This window comes from Hippopotamus amphibius, chromosome 3, assembly GCF_030028045.1.
Source record: "Hippopotamus amphibius kiboko isolate mHipAmp2 chromosome 3, mHipAmp2.hap2, whole genome shotgun sequence".
NCBI classification, from domain to species: Eukaryota; Metazoa; Chordata; class Mammalia; order Artiodactyla; family Hippopotamidae; genus Hippopotamus; species Hippopotamus amphibius.
Window position 1 is genome coordinate 42,832,250 of NC_080188.1, and position 16,296 is coordinate 42,848,545.

A 16,296-nucleotide genomic window follows, 5' to 3' on the forward strand; every position below is an offset into this window, starting at 1 on the left:
AAACCAACTCTTCCTCTTACTGATTTTGTTGCTGATTTCATTAAAATCAATAATTTTGAACTTGATCCAAAAATCATTATTGGAGAGAGCAACATAAAAATGAGTGATGAGTCTATTATATCTAATGATACAATTTTTCTAACTGACAAAGAAATCACTTCGCCTGACAATATTATCTTTACTGATGACAAAAGGAACATTATAAATGGGAAAAGATATTTAAATTATGCAGAAAAAGATAGTGTAACTCAATATGAAGTAATTCCTCTTAAAAAAGGACTTTTCAGCAGAGTCAGATATGATTTTTCTGGCAGAGGAAAATAATCTAAACAATAAGAATCTAATGACCATTGGGCTTGGTGACAGTAATCTTAAATATTTATCAGAGGAAAATTCCATCTTGTATTGGAGAAGGAAAGAGTCCCACAACAAAAATACCTACCTTCGTCAAGGGCTCCATAGATTTGTATCTCATGCCCCTTTCCCCACACGTGTCACTGAGAGTCTATCAAATGAAAATTCTGTAGAACTCAAAACTAAAAAACATCAAATGCTGACCCCCCAGAAAAACAAATCCTGATTCTGACAAAGACAGCTCCTTTCTCAAAGATTATACTGCAAATTTCAAAAGTAAGTCATCCAGAACCATGACTCACTCCCTAGATGGAAATAGAAATTTTTCTCCAGAATTTCCAAATGATTTATTTCTGGAAAGGGGTGCCCTAAGTGAAACTTACATCATTATCAATCTCCCAGAAGACAAATGGATTGAGCCTATCAATACTTCAGACCCAGAAACAACGGAAACTGTGGAAGAAAGCAGGACATTCCCAGATGTAGTCACTGATCTCACTAGCAGCACAAATCCAATAATAAGCAAAGACTGGCTTTACAAGAGATACATCCCATTCTCTGTGCTTTATGACCAGAAGGTATCCACTGTGTTACCCAAGTTGAAATATAATCAAGGCAGAGAACTGCCATTCACAGGATGCCACTGCTCCTTCAGTTACATTCAGCATCAACCTTGATAATGAACTTCCCTTTGTTGATGGAGATTCTGAGAACAAAAAAAAAACAGGGCTTCAACTTATTTTTCACCTATGAAGACAACTCACCCTATGGTTGATACCATCGCTCTTTCCCTTGAGAACAGTTATGAAGGAGGGGAGTCTATGCAACCTGATGAAAATAATGTTAGGGCTAGAGAATTCCCATTGCTACTAACAACTGAAAGTCTCATTCTCATGCCTCAAGTCTTAACTGAGGATTCTGTTCCAATGAGTGATAGTTCCTTGACTGACTCCTCAAAGTTAGTATCATTAGTACCAGAAACAGTGAATAAATACCTTAATCTCATTCATGGAACTGATATTTCAGAAAATCAGGACATTAAAATTCAAACAGACCTTCAGCAGCACTTCTTGGACTCAATTATTCCCTCTGTTAATTCAATAACTTTTAACAGGAATTCCATAGATGATGAGGCTGATTCACCATCCACTGTGGAGAGAAAAACTGTTATCATTTCCAAAGTTAAGACAGATGCTCAACCTTTGGATACAACAATGAAAGTACTTTCACCTACACAAATAGGCCCTTTCCCTGCTGAAATAAGGAAAATGGCCAGACTCTCTGTTGAGGAAGACACCAACACTAAATTCAATTTAAGTCACATTATAAATGCAACAGTTCTCATTCCAACTTTGGAGAAAACACTTCCCTCAACCTCTGAGCCCAGTGCTGTCTCCAAGAGCAATAATAATGAGGAAGAGGAACTCATTTTTCTGAAGCAGGCAATTTTATCTATGGAGATTCAAGGACATTGAAAGATAATCCTTTCATTGATAAACTTAATATTTCTGCTAGACCTCAAGCTCCTCCCAGTTTAAAAAGAATAGTTTCAGCTGATTCAACCATGTCTCTTGAAAAGACTTTAAAACCTAAGGAAGAAAATTCTGTTCTGTCTAATGAAGTTGCAGGCACCGTAGGTTTACTTCGTAATGCTCCACTAGATCCTATGAAGTACTATGGAAACCAACTGTTTCTCCCTTTGATTTTACAACTTCTGTGAGTTCATCTAAATATTCTGAATTTGACCCAATTTTCAAAATGAAAAAAAATACTACAACAAAGGCTAACCCACCAACTCACACAAGTGAGAATTTTCATAATTTTATAGGTAAAACACCACTGAAAAGGGACACTCTAAAAGAAAATGACAACATCACTATTTTCCCTGAAGACAAAAGGATGAAATATACCCTTGTTTCAAACTCAGAAATAACAGTAATTGTGATAGAAGGAAGGATGTTCCCAGATAAACCCACTGCTCCCATGGTGATCCCCTCTCCATCAGAAAATAAAGATCAATTCTACAGTAGAGTGCCTCCATCTGCTACTTACAACACTGATGCCCAAGGTAAAGCAGAAAACATTTTATCATCCAGAGTGGACAATGTTAAAGATAAAACTAATATGGCAGAGATGCCACACTCATGGGACAGCATCATACCTCTGGCTGATTTCAGTGTCACCCTGATGGTAAACTTTCTTTTATCAATGAAGATACTGAAATTTTAAACAACGGGGTTGCAATACAGGCCACAGGCATGAATACAGGCCACACTGTGGATACCACTATGCTCTCCACTAAGACTAGTGATGACAGAGGTGAGTCCATGCCTCCAGAAGAAATATTAGGTCTAGAGGATTCCTAGCTCTACAATCCTCCCCCCAAAAAGCTCATGTTTATTCCTAATACCTCAACTGAAAATCTTGAAACCTCTGACTCAGTGACAAATAATTCCTTGGCTAATTCTTCAATTGCAAGGTCAAATACATTTGAGACGATGATTGAATATTCTAATTCTACTAATGACAGTGATGATCCCATTACTAATAAAACTGATCTCAAGCCCTACTCCTTAACCTCAACTAAACTTCCCGTTGGTTCCACTACTTTTGCAGACAATTCCACAAATGAGTTTGATTTACTTCCCTCAGTAAACAGAGAGACTACTGACACTTCTAAAATTGAGACAGATGAAATATATTCTGAACTTCATAGAACAATCATGATAGCCTTTTCTCCTATAAGTATCTCTCAATATAGAGTCTATGAAGAAGGAAAAGTAGCGGATTTTCCTGATCAAGAAGATTCAGCTACTAAATTTAAGTCACATTAAAAATGCAACTGTTCTCAGTCCAACTGGAGAGAAGATCCTTTCCTCAGTAACTGAGTCTAATACTCTGCCCGAGAGTGACAACAATGTGGAAGAGGAAGTCAACATTTCTGAAAGGCAATTTTTTTCAAAAAGATGCAATTACATTGAAAGAGAGTTATTTCACTGCTAAATTTGATGCTACTTCTACTAAACCCCAAGCATACTCCAATTTAAAGGGAATCTCTTCAGTTGGTTCCACATTAACCCTTCCAGAAGCATCTAGGTCTAATGATCAAAGTTCTCCTCCTAAAGTCGCTACTGGAGAAGGGACCATTGCAAACACTTCCACTGGAACATACAGGCTATCATCATGGAAACCAACTCCTCTTCCTTCTGATTTCACAACATTCATGAGTTCATCTAAGTATTATGAACTTGATCCAGTTGTCAAAATGAAAAAAGCCATCACAACAAAGACCAATAATAATATTCCACCTGAAGAAAGTAATACCCCATCTGTCAAAGCCAATATTTCCCCTACTATCATTATTTCAACAAAAGGCAAATTAAAAACACTATTGATAACAATAAATTTGGAGAAAAGGTTTTTATAGAGAAAGATACAGCCACAGAAGTAGTTCCTTTTACAGAAAACATTTCAAAAGAGGCACATGACAACTTTTTGGCAGATCAAAATATTCCAAATAATAATGATATAGTAACTATTACACCTGTTGACAATACCCTTGAATATGCTGCAGATAACTACATCTTTGAACTAGTGAAGGAAGGAAATGGTCCCCTTATAGAAAAGGCCACATGTACTGGTGACTCCAGTGTATCTGAGCCTCATGCACCTTCTGCCAGTGCTGCAGTCTCTGAACATTTATCCCAAGGATCTCCAATTGATATTACAATTAACAAGAAACACCAAAGCTTGGTCCCCAAAGAGGAAATTCCTAATTCTGAAAATGATCCTACTGTTCTCAAAAGTTCCACTGTCAATTTTAATACAAAGGCGCCCAGGTCCATGATTTATTCTCTAACTGACTCAAGTTGGACTTTTTCACCTGAGTTTCTGGATGAAACAGTTACAGCAAATAGTTCTCTAACTGGAGATAACACCATCATAATTCTCCCTAAAGGCAAAATAATAGAGTACCCATTTGTTTCAGATCCAGAACTAATGACAAGAATGGGAGAGAGCAGAATAATCACAACTGATTCTATTGATCCTGCTGTGATCACCAATCCTGTAGAATATAGTGACCAATTCAACAGGAAAGCTCTCTCGTCTGTTTTGTATAATAACGCCGCCCCAGGTGGTTCAAAAACCACCATATCAGCCAAATTCGATGCAAATAAACAAAAATCAAACTTGACAGATACGCCCCATTCACGAAACAGCATTATACCTTTAGCTGAGTTCAAAGTCACTCCTGATGATAATCTTCCCTTCATCAATAAAAATACTGAGGACACAAACAGAGCTTCAGTCTTTTCCTCATCTATGAACAAGGCAGCTAGCACAGTGGCTGATTCCATTGTTATTTCCACTGAAGGTAGTTATGAAGGAGGTGATTCTGTGTTACCTGGAGAAGATAAAGTTAAGTCTAGAGGATTCTTGTCTCTATTAACATCTGCCATGTTCATTCCTAATTCCTTAACTGAAAATCCTGAAACTTCTGGCCTAATGACAGACAACTCCTTATCTGAATCTTTATTACCTAGGTTAGAAATGTTAAAGAAAGCAACTGAATATGCTGACACCATTAATGAAAGTGATGTTCCAGAGGGGCAGGTCCAAATAATGCAAGTTGACATTCATTCCCATCCATTAGCCTCAAATGTTCTTCTAACTGAATCACCTACTTTTTCAGATATTCCCACTAATGGTAAGATTGACTCACTTTTTTCTCTGAATAGAGATACTCCTGACAATTGTAAAGCTAAGACTGATGAAATATACTCCAAGTCTCAAAGAGCTATGGTGAAAGCCTTTTCTTCCAGAGAAGACTCTCAAAATAGTGTCCATAAGAGAAGGAAAATAACTAATCTCTATGATCAAGAAGACGCAGCTGCTAAATCAGAATTAAGTCACTTTATAAATGCAACAGTTCTCAACCCAACTGTGGGGAAAATCCTTCCATCAGGAATTGAGCCCAATCGTTTCTCCAAGAGTGGCAACAATAAGGGTGATGCTTTCACTGTTACATTTGATGCCACATCCTTCAAACCTCAAACACCATCTAATTTAAAAGAAATATTTTTAGCAGATTCTACATTAACTCTTCCAGAAGCATCTAGGCCTGTCTCTCATGATAAAGTCACCAACACAGGAGGACGCATCACAAACTCTTCAGCTGAATTAGATGGCCTACAATATGGATCAGCTTTTCCTCTTTCCTATTTCACAACTTCCTTGGGAACTTCCAAATATTCTGAACTTGTTCCTGTTACTACTATGGGAGAATATATCAACAAAAAGACTGATTATAACATTCTACCTGATGAAATAGTAATTCCATCCAAAACAGTTATTATTTGCCTAATACCATTACCTCTGAAAGGGATACAGCAAGTACTTTTAAAAGGAATACACTTGAGCACAAAGATTTTATAGAGAAAGAAACAGCTGCTGAATATGAAATCATTTATTTTACAGAGGACTTTCCAAAAAGGATGGATGATATTTCTTCTGCAGGCAAAATCACTCCAGCATATGTGGACTATATAACTATTATATCTGATGACAGTGATTCCAATAAGCATGCCTTTGAATTAGAGGACAGAGAAAATAATTCTCTTATAAAAACAAGCACACTCATACATGCCCCAAAGAGATGTATGTCTCATGTACCATACACCACAATTGCTGCTTTAGACAGTCTATCTAAAGCAACACCCCCAGAGTTCAAATCTAGAGAAGATTACCAAGTTAAGATTTCTAGACAGGAAAACAAGAATTTGACACTGATGTCATTGTTCTCAAAGATTCTAAGGCCAACGTCAATACCAAGAGACCCACAACTCATTTCTTAATTGATTCAAATAAAAATTTTCCTTCTCATATTTCTGACAAAACATCTGTGCAAAAAAGCACCATAAGTGGTGATGATGACACCATAATTCTATCTGAAGGCTTTGACTTAGGAAATAAAATAATTGATCATTCCCTTTTTCCAGAAACAAAACCAATAACTGACAACAGGACGTTCACAACTGATATTAACCCTGCTTAAAAAATAGTGATAACTTCCTCAGGAAAAACATATCACCTACCATTTATAAGATAGCTACACCCAAGAGAGCAGACACCACCACATCCAGCATATCTAATTTTACTGAAGGTGAAACAGGTGTGGCTGCAGTGTCTGATTCAGGGTTTAATAATTTTCCTTTAGCTCAGCATTCCAGTGATGACATCTCCAATGTGAATGAAAACACAGAAGGTACAATCAACACAGCTCTTAATTTCTCTTATCCTTTGAAAAAGCTGTCCACCCATATGCCAAATGCTCCTACATCTACTAAAAACAAAAATAACAGCCTTTATAGCCTTCCATCATCAGAGAGTGTCATGTCTCTAAGACTTACATGTATGAGATTACCTGAAACTCTCATCCTAACTTCTAATGCTCCTACTAAAGAAACTGCAGCTGCCAGACTTGCAAAAGGTGCAAACTTATATCACCCAACAGTGTTAATATCAGAGACAGTGGAGCCTATATCTACAGACTCCACTTACTTTAATAAAGGCACTGCCTCAGAGGGGCAAAGTATTCAAAGCCAAAGGGTCGCAAAGACTCTACCCTTGGTCTATACTGTTCTCCAAGCTGATGCCACTGGTTCTTCAGACAATATGGTAGACATCAAACCAAAGACATCTGCTACTATCACCACCAAGAACAAACTTTTGATATTGATGCTTCTGGTGATCAAAATTCAAAATGCAAGGAAACAATCATCAAGTTTTCTACTCTTTTGACTAATGAATACAGTAAACCAAATTTCTATTACATGGGGGATATAACTACAGCTTCTGCAGTGAAAGATGTAGCTACCAAATTTGCAGAAAATCACCTTGCAGATCTAAATGTAATAAAAGGAAGTGATCCAGTTATCCAGGTAAGAACAAATTTTCCAAAAGATGCTGACCTAAAGCCTTACCTTGTGACAAAAATGTCATTGCTGATAATAAATCAGTCAATAAGGATTATGACAGTGCCCCTGTAGCAGCTTACTCAAGCTTTCGCATATCCAAGGATTCTCTGCCAGATGGACCTGTTCCTCAGGAAACCTATTTCATGGCTGGGAACTCATAGTTGCTTCCAGAAGTAATTATCATTATTTCTAATGATGAAAAATCTTCATTTAAGGTGGAGATAATTTCTCAATTATCTTCTAAATTTATCAATTTAGAAGGAAATTCTCAATTGGAATTTAATGTAGCCAATCTCAAAGCAACAGATACTGAATTTCAAACTTAAGGAAGCAGAAATGCTATGCATGAATCCATTGTCGAGATAGAAAAAATATTACCTAAATTTGAAGGAATTTCTGTTGTACCACAAGCTAACAAGGAGGCTGCAGTAGATACTTTAAGACTGATATTCTTCAGTCACAGATAAACAATTATCCCAAAGAATATCTCTGAGGAATCTGCAATCAGCAAAGCAGATATGAGGATTGTGACTGAACCTGTGTAAATACCATCTTCCCTGGAAACGAATAGTGACTCCACAGGCCAACACACTTCAATTACAATTTCCTTACTCAAGTACCCAACATTCCAATCACTGGAAGGGAAGAGAAAAAAAAGTGGACGCTGATACAACGAAATCTCAAAATGTAACTGCTCCCCTAGTTCCTTCACTGTTCCTGAAGGTGGGAATTCTTTAGTGAATGAAGATGTTGAACCTGAAGCTTCCACAGCAGCTGTGTTCTAGTAATGATTATAATCCTGTCAATTAAGTTTAAGAACTATATTTTCTCCAATAAAGTTATAAAATCTGAAGATATATAGACTCTTTCTAAAATAGGAATTGTCTCAGTTGATTCTTTTAAAAATGCACATGACGTGTCTTCTGATAAATCTCAAGATATTCTTGATACAAAAAAAGTCTCGAGTGGACATCCCTATGACAGCACCAATCTAAATCCGAGGACTCTTCCTAGTCATGTATTCCTGAAAATCATAAATGTGGCAAGTCACCTTCCTGGGGACTTATTGCAAAATCTCCCCCTTTGGTTAGCAGTTTCTACTTTTCACTAAAAAAAAAAAACAGACTTGAAAAAATTGTTACCTAAAAGGAGGCATAATCACCAAGCCAAACACCTCAAAGTTGAGATAGAGCAAATGAAACATTAAAAAAAAGTTACCCCAGCAAACTTGCTATAGCTGCTAAAATAAGGAAGATATATAACTTCAAAGACATGTCAGTAGATATAAATTTGATACTTTTCTGGGAAAAGACAAAATGTTCTAATTAGTGTGATAGACACTAAAACAATGGAAGAAACTGCTATTCAGATAAAGTGAAACTTACTTATAGAATCTGATCCTCTGTTAAGTCAGATAATATCTTTGATAGTAATGGTCTATTGGTCAAATAAGAATATACTATATCCCTTGCAAGGAGATGACACCAGTTCCATCCTCAAGATTGCTAAGATTCCAGCAGTCCCACCAGGATTTTCTTCATATACTTCCTGTTTTTTGATGGATGACACACACTCTCAATCTGCAGTGTCCTTTTTGAGGTCAATGGTGTTAAAAAAAAAACACATATAATAATAAAATTATTCTCCATAGAGAGAAAGTCTTATTATGCTATAATCAATGTGATTCTACATCACAGCTATATTAGTAGGAGAGTTGACGTGTTCACAAAAGTAATCTTTGAAATTAAAGACTATTTGACAATTATTATTCATGAAGCTGATATCATTTTACCTGACATTTCTAACTGGGTAATAAATGCTCATAAAAATGAATATTTTGCTCCTTATTTTTACTCTATTCAACATAACAAGTATCAAATACTCCAAGATAATTTCTAGCAGTTATACACATAACACCTCCATTTTTTCCCCTTTTGTACACACACACACAAATCTCCCCCCCCCAAAAAAAATTCCAAGTCTCTCCCCGCCCAAAATACCAAGTCTTCTGTTTATAGCATGCTTTATCCTGAATTAAGCTTCACAAACACCAAATGATGACAAAGAAAAAAAGTAGAGGTTAAAAACCTCCCATTAAGTTAGCCAACCCAGAGATTGGCTTTAACCTCTCATTTCCTTTACTGCTGCTGGAACTGACTTTATTTCTATTTAGAAATAAAAAACCTGTGCCTGTCACTAACTTGAGACTTCCTTCTCTGTCCCTGTTTCTGACAGCATTCCCTACATCAACAAAGACACTGGAGCCCTTAATAGTAGTGACATCCCCTTGAAGCAAAAACATTTCTGAGAAGCTGCCCGTATCTTTAAATTGAAAAATGTCCATCTTAAAACCTATCTGATATTTCTACAGAGAGTGGTGGTATATCTATCCCAGACCAATCAACTAAGAGAAAACACTGTTAACTTTTAGGTTGAGTCCATATATAATGAAGAACAAGCATTTGTCTTTAAGATGGAAACCACTGCTCTAGCTGATGCTGCTGCCCTTTTTCAGATTTAGTTATGCCTGAGTCTGAAAATTCTCTTTCTTCTTCTAACAACACTGGGAAAAGATTAACACCAGACTACAATCCTCTTTTATCTAATTAGCTAAAGCTTAAGGATGATAACAAAGTAATGATGACTGGTATAAGTAACATTATAAAAAATACTCCCTCTGAAATTGAGGATATAATTATTAAGGCTAATACAATTATTCCACACCCTGATCTTGTTTCTGGGTGAATTTGACATATAACACCAACTCCCTGCCAGAAAAGCCTTTTGGGGTTGAAATAACACTCTCTACAGAAAAACATTCCTAAAGAAATTAAACCTACAAAACCTGACAATCTCACTGTTACTCAAGTTAATTCAAGAAAAACAATTACAATGAAGAAGAAAACTGCCAAGACCCTAATAGGCCAGTAACTTACTTTTTATTATCCCTACTTAAAAATTGAGAATTGCCCCTCTGAAGAAAAGAACTAACTGAAATCTCTGCTACCTAATTAACTTGTGCAGCTACATTCACTGCCAAAAATGCCATTAATTTGTTTTAGACATTTAAATGCTCTGAATATCAAGAGAAGATACTTCATCTCAAAAAGACACTGTTACTTACTTGAGAGAAAGGCAACTTGAAACTGATGCTCCATGGCTCCTGGAGTTTCCCCCGTTGACACTAAACCCATAAAGCACCTGGCAGACCATGCTATGTCTCTTTCAAGGGACACTAGCCATGTGTTGGGAAGTATATCCCTTATAAACAGAGACATGGTAAATCCCAAGTTCCTCGCAATTGTATTATTTGGCCGTGAATGCTGATTTCATAATCAGAGAGGACTCTATTGTCTTTTCATCTAATGTCAGTACTCGTAACTCAGTGCCCAATCAGAGCACAGAAACAACCTCCAAAGAGAGCCAGTGCCATTGGCCCTGTGGCTGATGCAACAATCACCATGATGACCAATGCTTCAATCACTAGAATGAATACCACTCTCCTGCCTAGGGATACCACTGGGCCCAGGGAAAGACCTTTGAGTGTGCATGGTGCCACTTTGTCCCATGGCTGAAGATGGTTTGCCGAAAATTTATTCTCATCCTCCAACAGAAAACACTAAGACAACTGAAGCAAACATTTTCTTTGGGGCTGACAACACTATTCCTAAATCAGAAACAACGATTACTTCAGAAGGAGACCACATTACTTCAGTAAATGACTACACGCTAGAAAGTGATTTTTCAACAACTATAGGCAACAAGCTTACACCTTCAAAGGAAAGACTAAAATCAGAAGATGATGTTGAATCCCATCTGGAGAAAGAATTTACCACTCTGACAGACACTAAAAACCCAATGACTAATGAGTCTATTACTGAAAACTTCATGCCAGAGAAAATTGGTAATATCGCATCACCAGCTGCTGTTTCCTTAATAGATTTTTCCACTGACATGACAAAAGAAGATATTCTCTTGGATACCATTGACCCAGGGGATGAAGATGTCTCATTAACTTCTGAAGTCTCTGGCACACTAAAGGAGAGCACAGCCAGCATTCCTCACACCCCAATCCTTCCAGCTACAGTGGGTGAACCTGATATTAACAATGATAGTTCCTCAGTTAAGTTCAACATCACTGCTGATGAGGCTATCAGTATCACTGACTCCTCTATCCCTGAGGCTAAAATTGCTCCAGCTACTGAAAAAAATTTCACCACTATTCCAGACATAATCAACCTTACAGAAGAGAAAATAACTGAAATTGACTTAATTCTTCCAGAAAATGACCCCAATGCTGTGCCTAAACTAACTGATTCTGATGAGGAAAAGCTCATCACTGTGTTTGAACTCACTACCACTGCTGAAAGAGAGAAAGATAATCCAGAAGATATTCTGCTAACCGATGAAGAGTCTACAGATGGAGTCAGTGTTTGGATGGAGAGAGATACGGCCAATGAAGCAGAGAGCCATCCCGTTTTGCTTACTGCTGTGAATCTAGATATGACTTCGTTGTCCCTGCATCAGTAGCTATAAACCTCGTGGAAGATTCACCTACAGTGACAGATGATTTGTCTGAAAATAATAGAGTGAAATCTGTAACTAAGGACACCGAAGCACTGTCAGGAACTACCCCTGATCTGGATACCTTAAACCATAAGGAAGACACTTTCACAACTGAAATGGGTGTCTTTAAACTACTGAAAGAAGAACTAGATGAGTTCCTGATTTGAAAGCAACAACAAAAAATGCCACAGAGAATTGTGCAGTAGCCTAGACAGCTAGTTTTAACCTCCAAGAAGTTTGTCCAGCAAGCTAAAATCTTAATAAATGAAAGAACGTGAGCATTTAAGGCAAGTACAAAATTTAGAAAATGCAGGTGTTTAAGAATAGTGGTCATGCAGCAGAATATATTTATGGAAACTTTAAAAACTCAACAATATAAGAATTCTCCTACTATCACAAAGTTTGAGTTATCCAATAATTACTTATTTTAATATAAAATCTTTAATCCCAGCCTTCAGGGATATTAAGAGAGAGCAATAAAGAAAGCTGACTCCCTGCCGCGTCTAATCATATATGTCATTTTAGTTAATCCTCAATAGCATATTTTCATGTGAGTTAAAGAGACCAAGAGAATCAAATTAACAACCTATCTCAAAAACAATTGTTGTAGTATTAAAAGACCTTAAATGCTTATTCTAAACAGATATTTTATTAGTATGCAACCAGTGATTCTCTTCTATTAAAAAATATATTTGCAATCCTCATTCACAGAACAATTAAGGCTATTTAGTAATTGTTTACCAACCACATGTAAGAAATATAAGAAATATTACAGGGTTCCTGGTTCATGTTGGATGCAAGCTAAGGCAAAATGATATTTTACAAATGTGTACATTTGTCAAAAACAATATTGTATATATAAACATATGAATCAATTTAATTTTTTTCTTTAAAATTTCTTTCCTGAATTTTTGTTAATTTTTTTCAGGTCTTAAGCACTGATACCGCACTCTTCTTATGCTTTTGGTTAGCAATTCAAGAACATACATCTTCATTCGTTTCTGACACTGACTTTTAAAATGGGTCTGTTTTCACTTTGCTGAATTTTCTTCAATAAATCTTTCTGACAGCAACTGATTTACTGTGTGTAAATGTGATTGATATACTAAACAAGAATTCTCAAACTAGGAGAGATATGAGTAAAATGAAAATCCTTTGTTTAAAGAACAACCTAGTTCTGGATACCAAGAATAGAATTATCCTATAAGGACTCATGATTTTATTATATTTAAAAAAGAAAAACAAAGCCAAAACACTAGTTGAAAGTTAATGGTACATATGTGGGAGGTCGATGCAGAGGGATAGGGATTTATACCATAAGATAGACTATAGACTAGAATAATGTTAAACAAGTAAATCCCTAACTACAGATTGTGTTGGATATACAAGAAAAAAATAATAAAAGATTATAGCTTCAGACTTCACACAAATTCAGGTCCAGGGAAGTTGTATCTGAGAAAGCAAGATTTAAACTAAAGATTGAAAAATGTGGAGAGTTGGCGGGGGGGTGGTTGGCAAAGCCCTGAGACTAGAAATGGCTCAAATTATTCAAGAAAATGAACAGATCATGTGGTTGGAACATGTCATCAATTGGAAAATGACACAAGTTGAAATGGAAAAGTAGACAGGAGACAAATTATGTGGTGTTTGTTGAACATTTTGGATTTTATTCAGAATATATTTGAAAGTTATTAAAGGTTTTAATCATTTTATTCTCAAATCAACCTTAGTACTGAGATAGGAAGCAAGCTGAAAAGCATCATTATTTTAAAGACTCCAACTATAGTTTCTTCCAGGGACTCTGCTTAGGAGGGAGGATCTTTCCTTGCTTCTTTCTAGCTTCTGGTGGTTGCTAGCAATCGTTGACATGCTTTGGCTTATAGACAAATCACTACAATCTCCGCCTCCTTCACACATGGTGTTCTCTTTTGTGTCTCTGCGTCCAAATTTCTCCTACTTATAGGGACACTGGTCATTGGATTAGGCCCCTCAATCCAGCATGTCCTCATCTTAACTTGGTTACATGTGCAAAAATCTTATATCTGAATAAGGTCACATTTGCAGGTTCTGGAAATTAGGACTCCAACATATTTGGGAGTGGAAGGAGAGACAGAATTCAAGTCATAACCCCTGTTTTTTTAATGTTTATCTTCCCTACTAGTTTATATGTTGTATAATTAAGATGATCACATAATTTATCATCAAAACCAGCCAGAACACTTCTGAGACTAAAAGAATGTACTATTAATGACTCCAAAACAAGATGCATAAACTAGTGTCCTGAGTAAACAGAGCTGATAATCCCATCCTAAAAGAAGAGATCACATCCCCCTTTTCCACTGCTCAATTCTGACAGCTTTGAACACAGTATAAGTTCAACAAACATCTGTTAAATGAATGAATTAAATGAAATAGTGAATGATGCTTTCATTTATTAGGCTATGAATGCTCTCAGAAAAGGATGGTATAAACTGGCTACTTATAGATGAAAATGAGTTTAAAAGGACAAGAAGGGTGGCACTGGTTTCAAGCTGAGGGAGGGGCAAGGACAAAGATCCAGAAGCATAAAAATACTTGGTGAGCTCAATAATATTGAAGAAAGGTTAGAACACAGTGGATCTGAGAGAGAATGGTAACAGATATATCAAAATGACTGATACAGCCTCACAAAAGGAAAAATTATCAAACTATCAGATCATGTATACAAGTCAGAGTTCCCCAGAGAAACAGAACCAATGATGATAGATAGATAGATAGATAGATAGATAGGTAGATAGATAGATAGATAGATAGATGATAGATAGATAGATAGATAGATAGATAGATAGATAGATAGATGATAGATAGATTTAAGAAATTGGATTATTATAGTTGTGGAGACTGGCAACTTTGAAATGCAAGGTACAGGTTGATAGGCTGAAAATTGAGTTGAGTTGTTATTGCCATCTTGAATCCAAAATCCACAGGGCAAGTCCCCAAGCTAGAAACTCAGAGTTTCTATGTTTCAGTCTCCAGGTAGAATTTCTTCTTTTTTAAGAAACTTCAGTCTTTCCTTTTAAGGCCTTCAACTGATTAGATGAGGTTTATTCATATTATGAAAGGTAATCTGCTTTACCTAAAGTCAACTGATTGTTAATCACATCTATAAAATACCTTCACAGCAACATCTACACTAGTGCCTGACCGAACAACTAGGTACCATAATCTAGCCAAGTTAACACATAAAATTGAATATCACACTATGTGTATAGCAATTTAGGGTCAAAATTTCACATAACTCTCAGCTTATATTTTCTGAGTTAGTTTCACTGAAATTAATAGGGCTTTTTGCAAGAGCTAAAAAGATTTTCATGGTAAAATGCACTGATAATGTTAGGTTGAATTTTCTGGAGTCTTTAAATGAGAATATGTATATAAAATGTTCATGGATTATATTTTCACAGAGCTCCAGTAAATATGTCTAGTAACTAATGCTTTGTGCAACATTTTGAGAAACACTGATGTAAAAATGAGAGGTGTGAAAAGTTTAAGCAAGGGATTAATATGTTAATTGTGTTTTAGAAAGATTATTTGGATGAAACAGTAAAAGTTAGATTGGGGATGGCAGAGGAAGCAAGAGGCAGAGAGACAAACTGTAGCAGAAACCAGTAATATACACTCTAATATTCAGTATATTCCAATATATTCCAATATTTATCAGTATTCCATTTACCCTATTAACCAGAATAATAATAAAATAAGCACGGGCTTAACTGCATAGACTGTGTGACATGAAAATTTTATGTAGAAACCTGAAAGCTCTAGTATCAGCCCATGCATAGTTGTTCTAGCCAAGTTGGCTGCTTCTCTTTAATGAGAACAAATCCTGTGAGTTGGAATCCTCACATTTTATATCATTCTATACAATTTTGAATTAGATGTAATTTACAACAAAGTCAGAAAAGGAAAGGAAGTTCATGTATATTAACTTGGTAGAAGCATTATTTACCACCAAACTTTATTCCAGGAAATCAACTAGTTGATAGAGACACAAAAATGCCTAAGACAAAGTCTCTCTGTCTACAGCTTACTCACTGTAAGAATTAATCAAAAATTTTCTTAACAGAAGTTAAACATACTTTAAAAAATCTTGGTGCAAAAGAAAGACAAAGCTGTAGAGATAAACAAATTTGGGTTAGAAACTATGAGCTAGTTATTTTCTAAAGTTTCCGTTTCTTCATGTACAATGCTACTTTTTATGTAAAAGCACACAGATCTAGGATTGCGTCTTGATTTAGATTTTAGGTTGCTCTCATTGCAATAAATTATCTTTAAAAAATTTAAGATATGAACAATAACAACAACAACAAAAAACCAAGGAGATACTGTGTCCAGTGCCCTCAAATTCACCTTTATGATA

At 36.0% G+C, this 16,296-nt stretch overlaps 1 protein-coding gene across 1 annotated transcript; it reads left to right on the forward strand.

Moving 5' to 3' along the window:
* The first annotated feature begins 10,898 nt into the window (after nucleotides 1-10,898).
* On the forward strand, nucleotides 10,899-12,064 carry CABS1 (calcium binding protein, spermatid associated 1). The gene is given in 2 exon segments (XM_057725715.1): nucleotides 10,899-11,820; nucleotides 11,823-12,064. Coding segments are annotated over 2 exon segments (1,164 nt in total).
* Nucleotides 12,065-16,296: the final 4,232 nt, after the last annotated feature.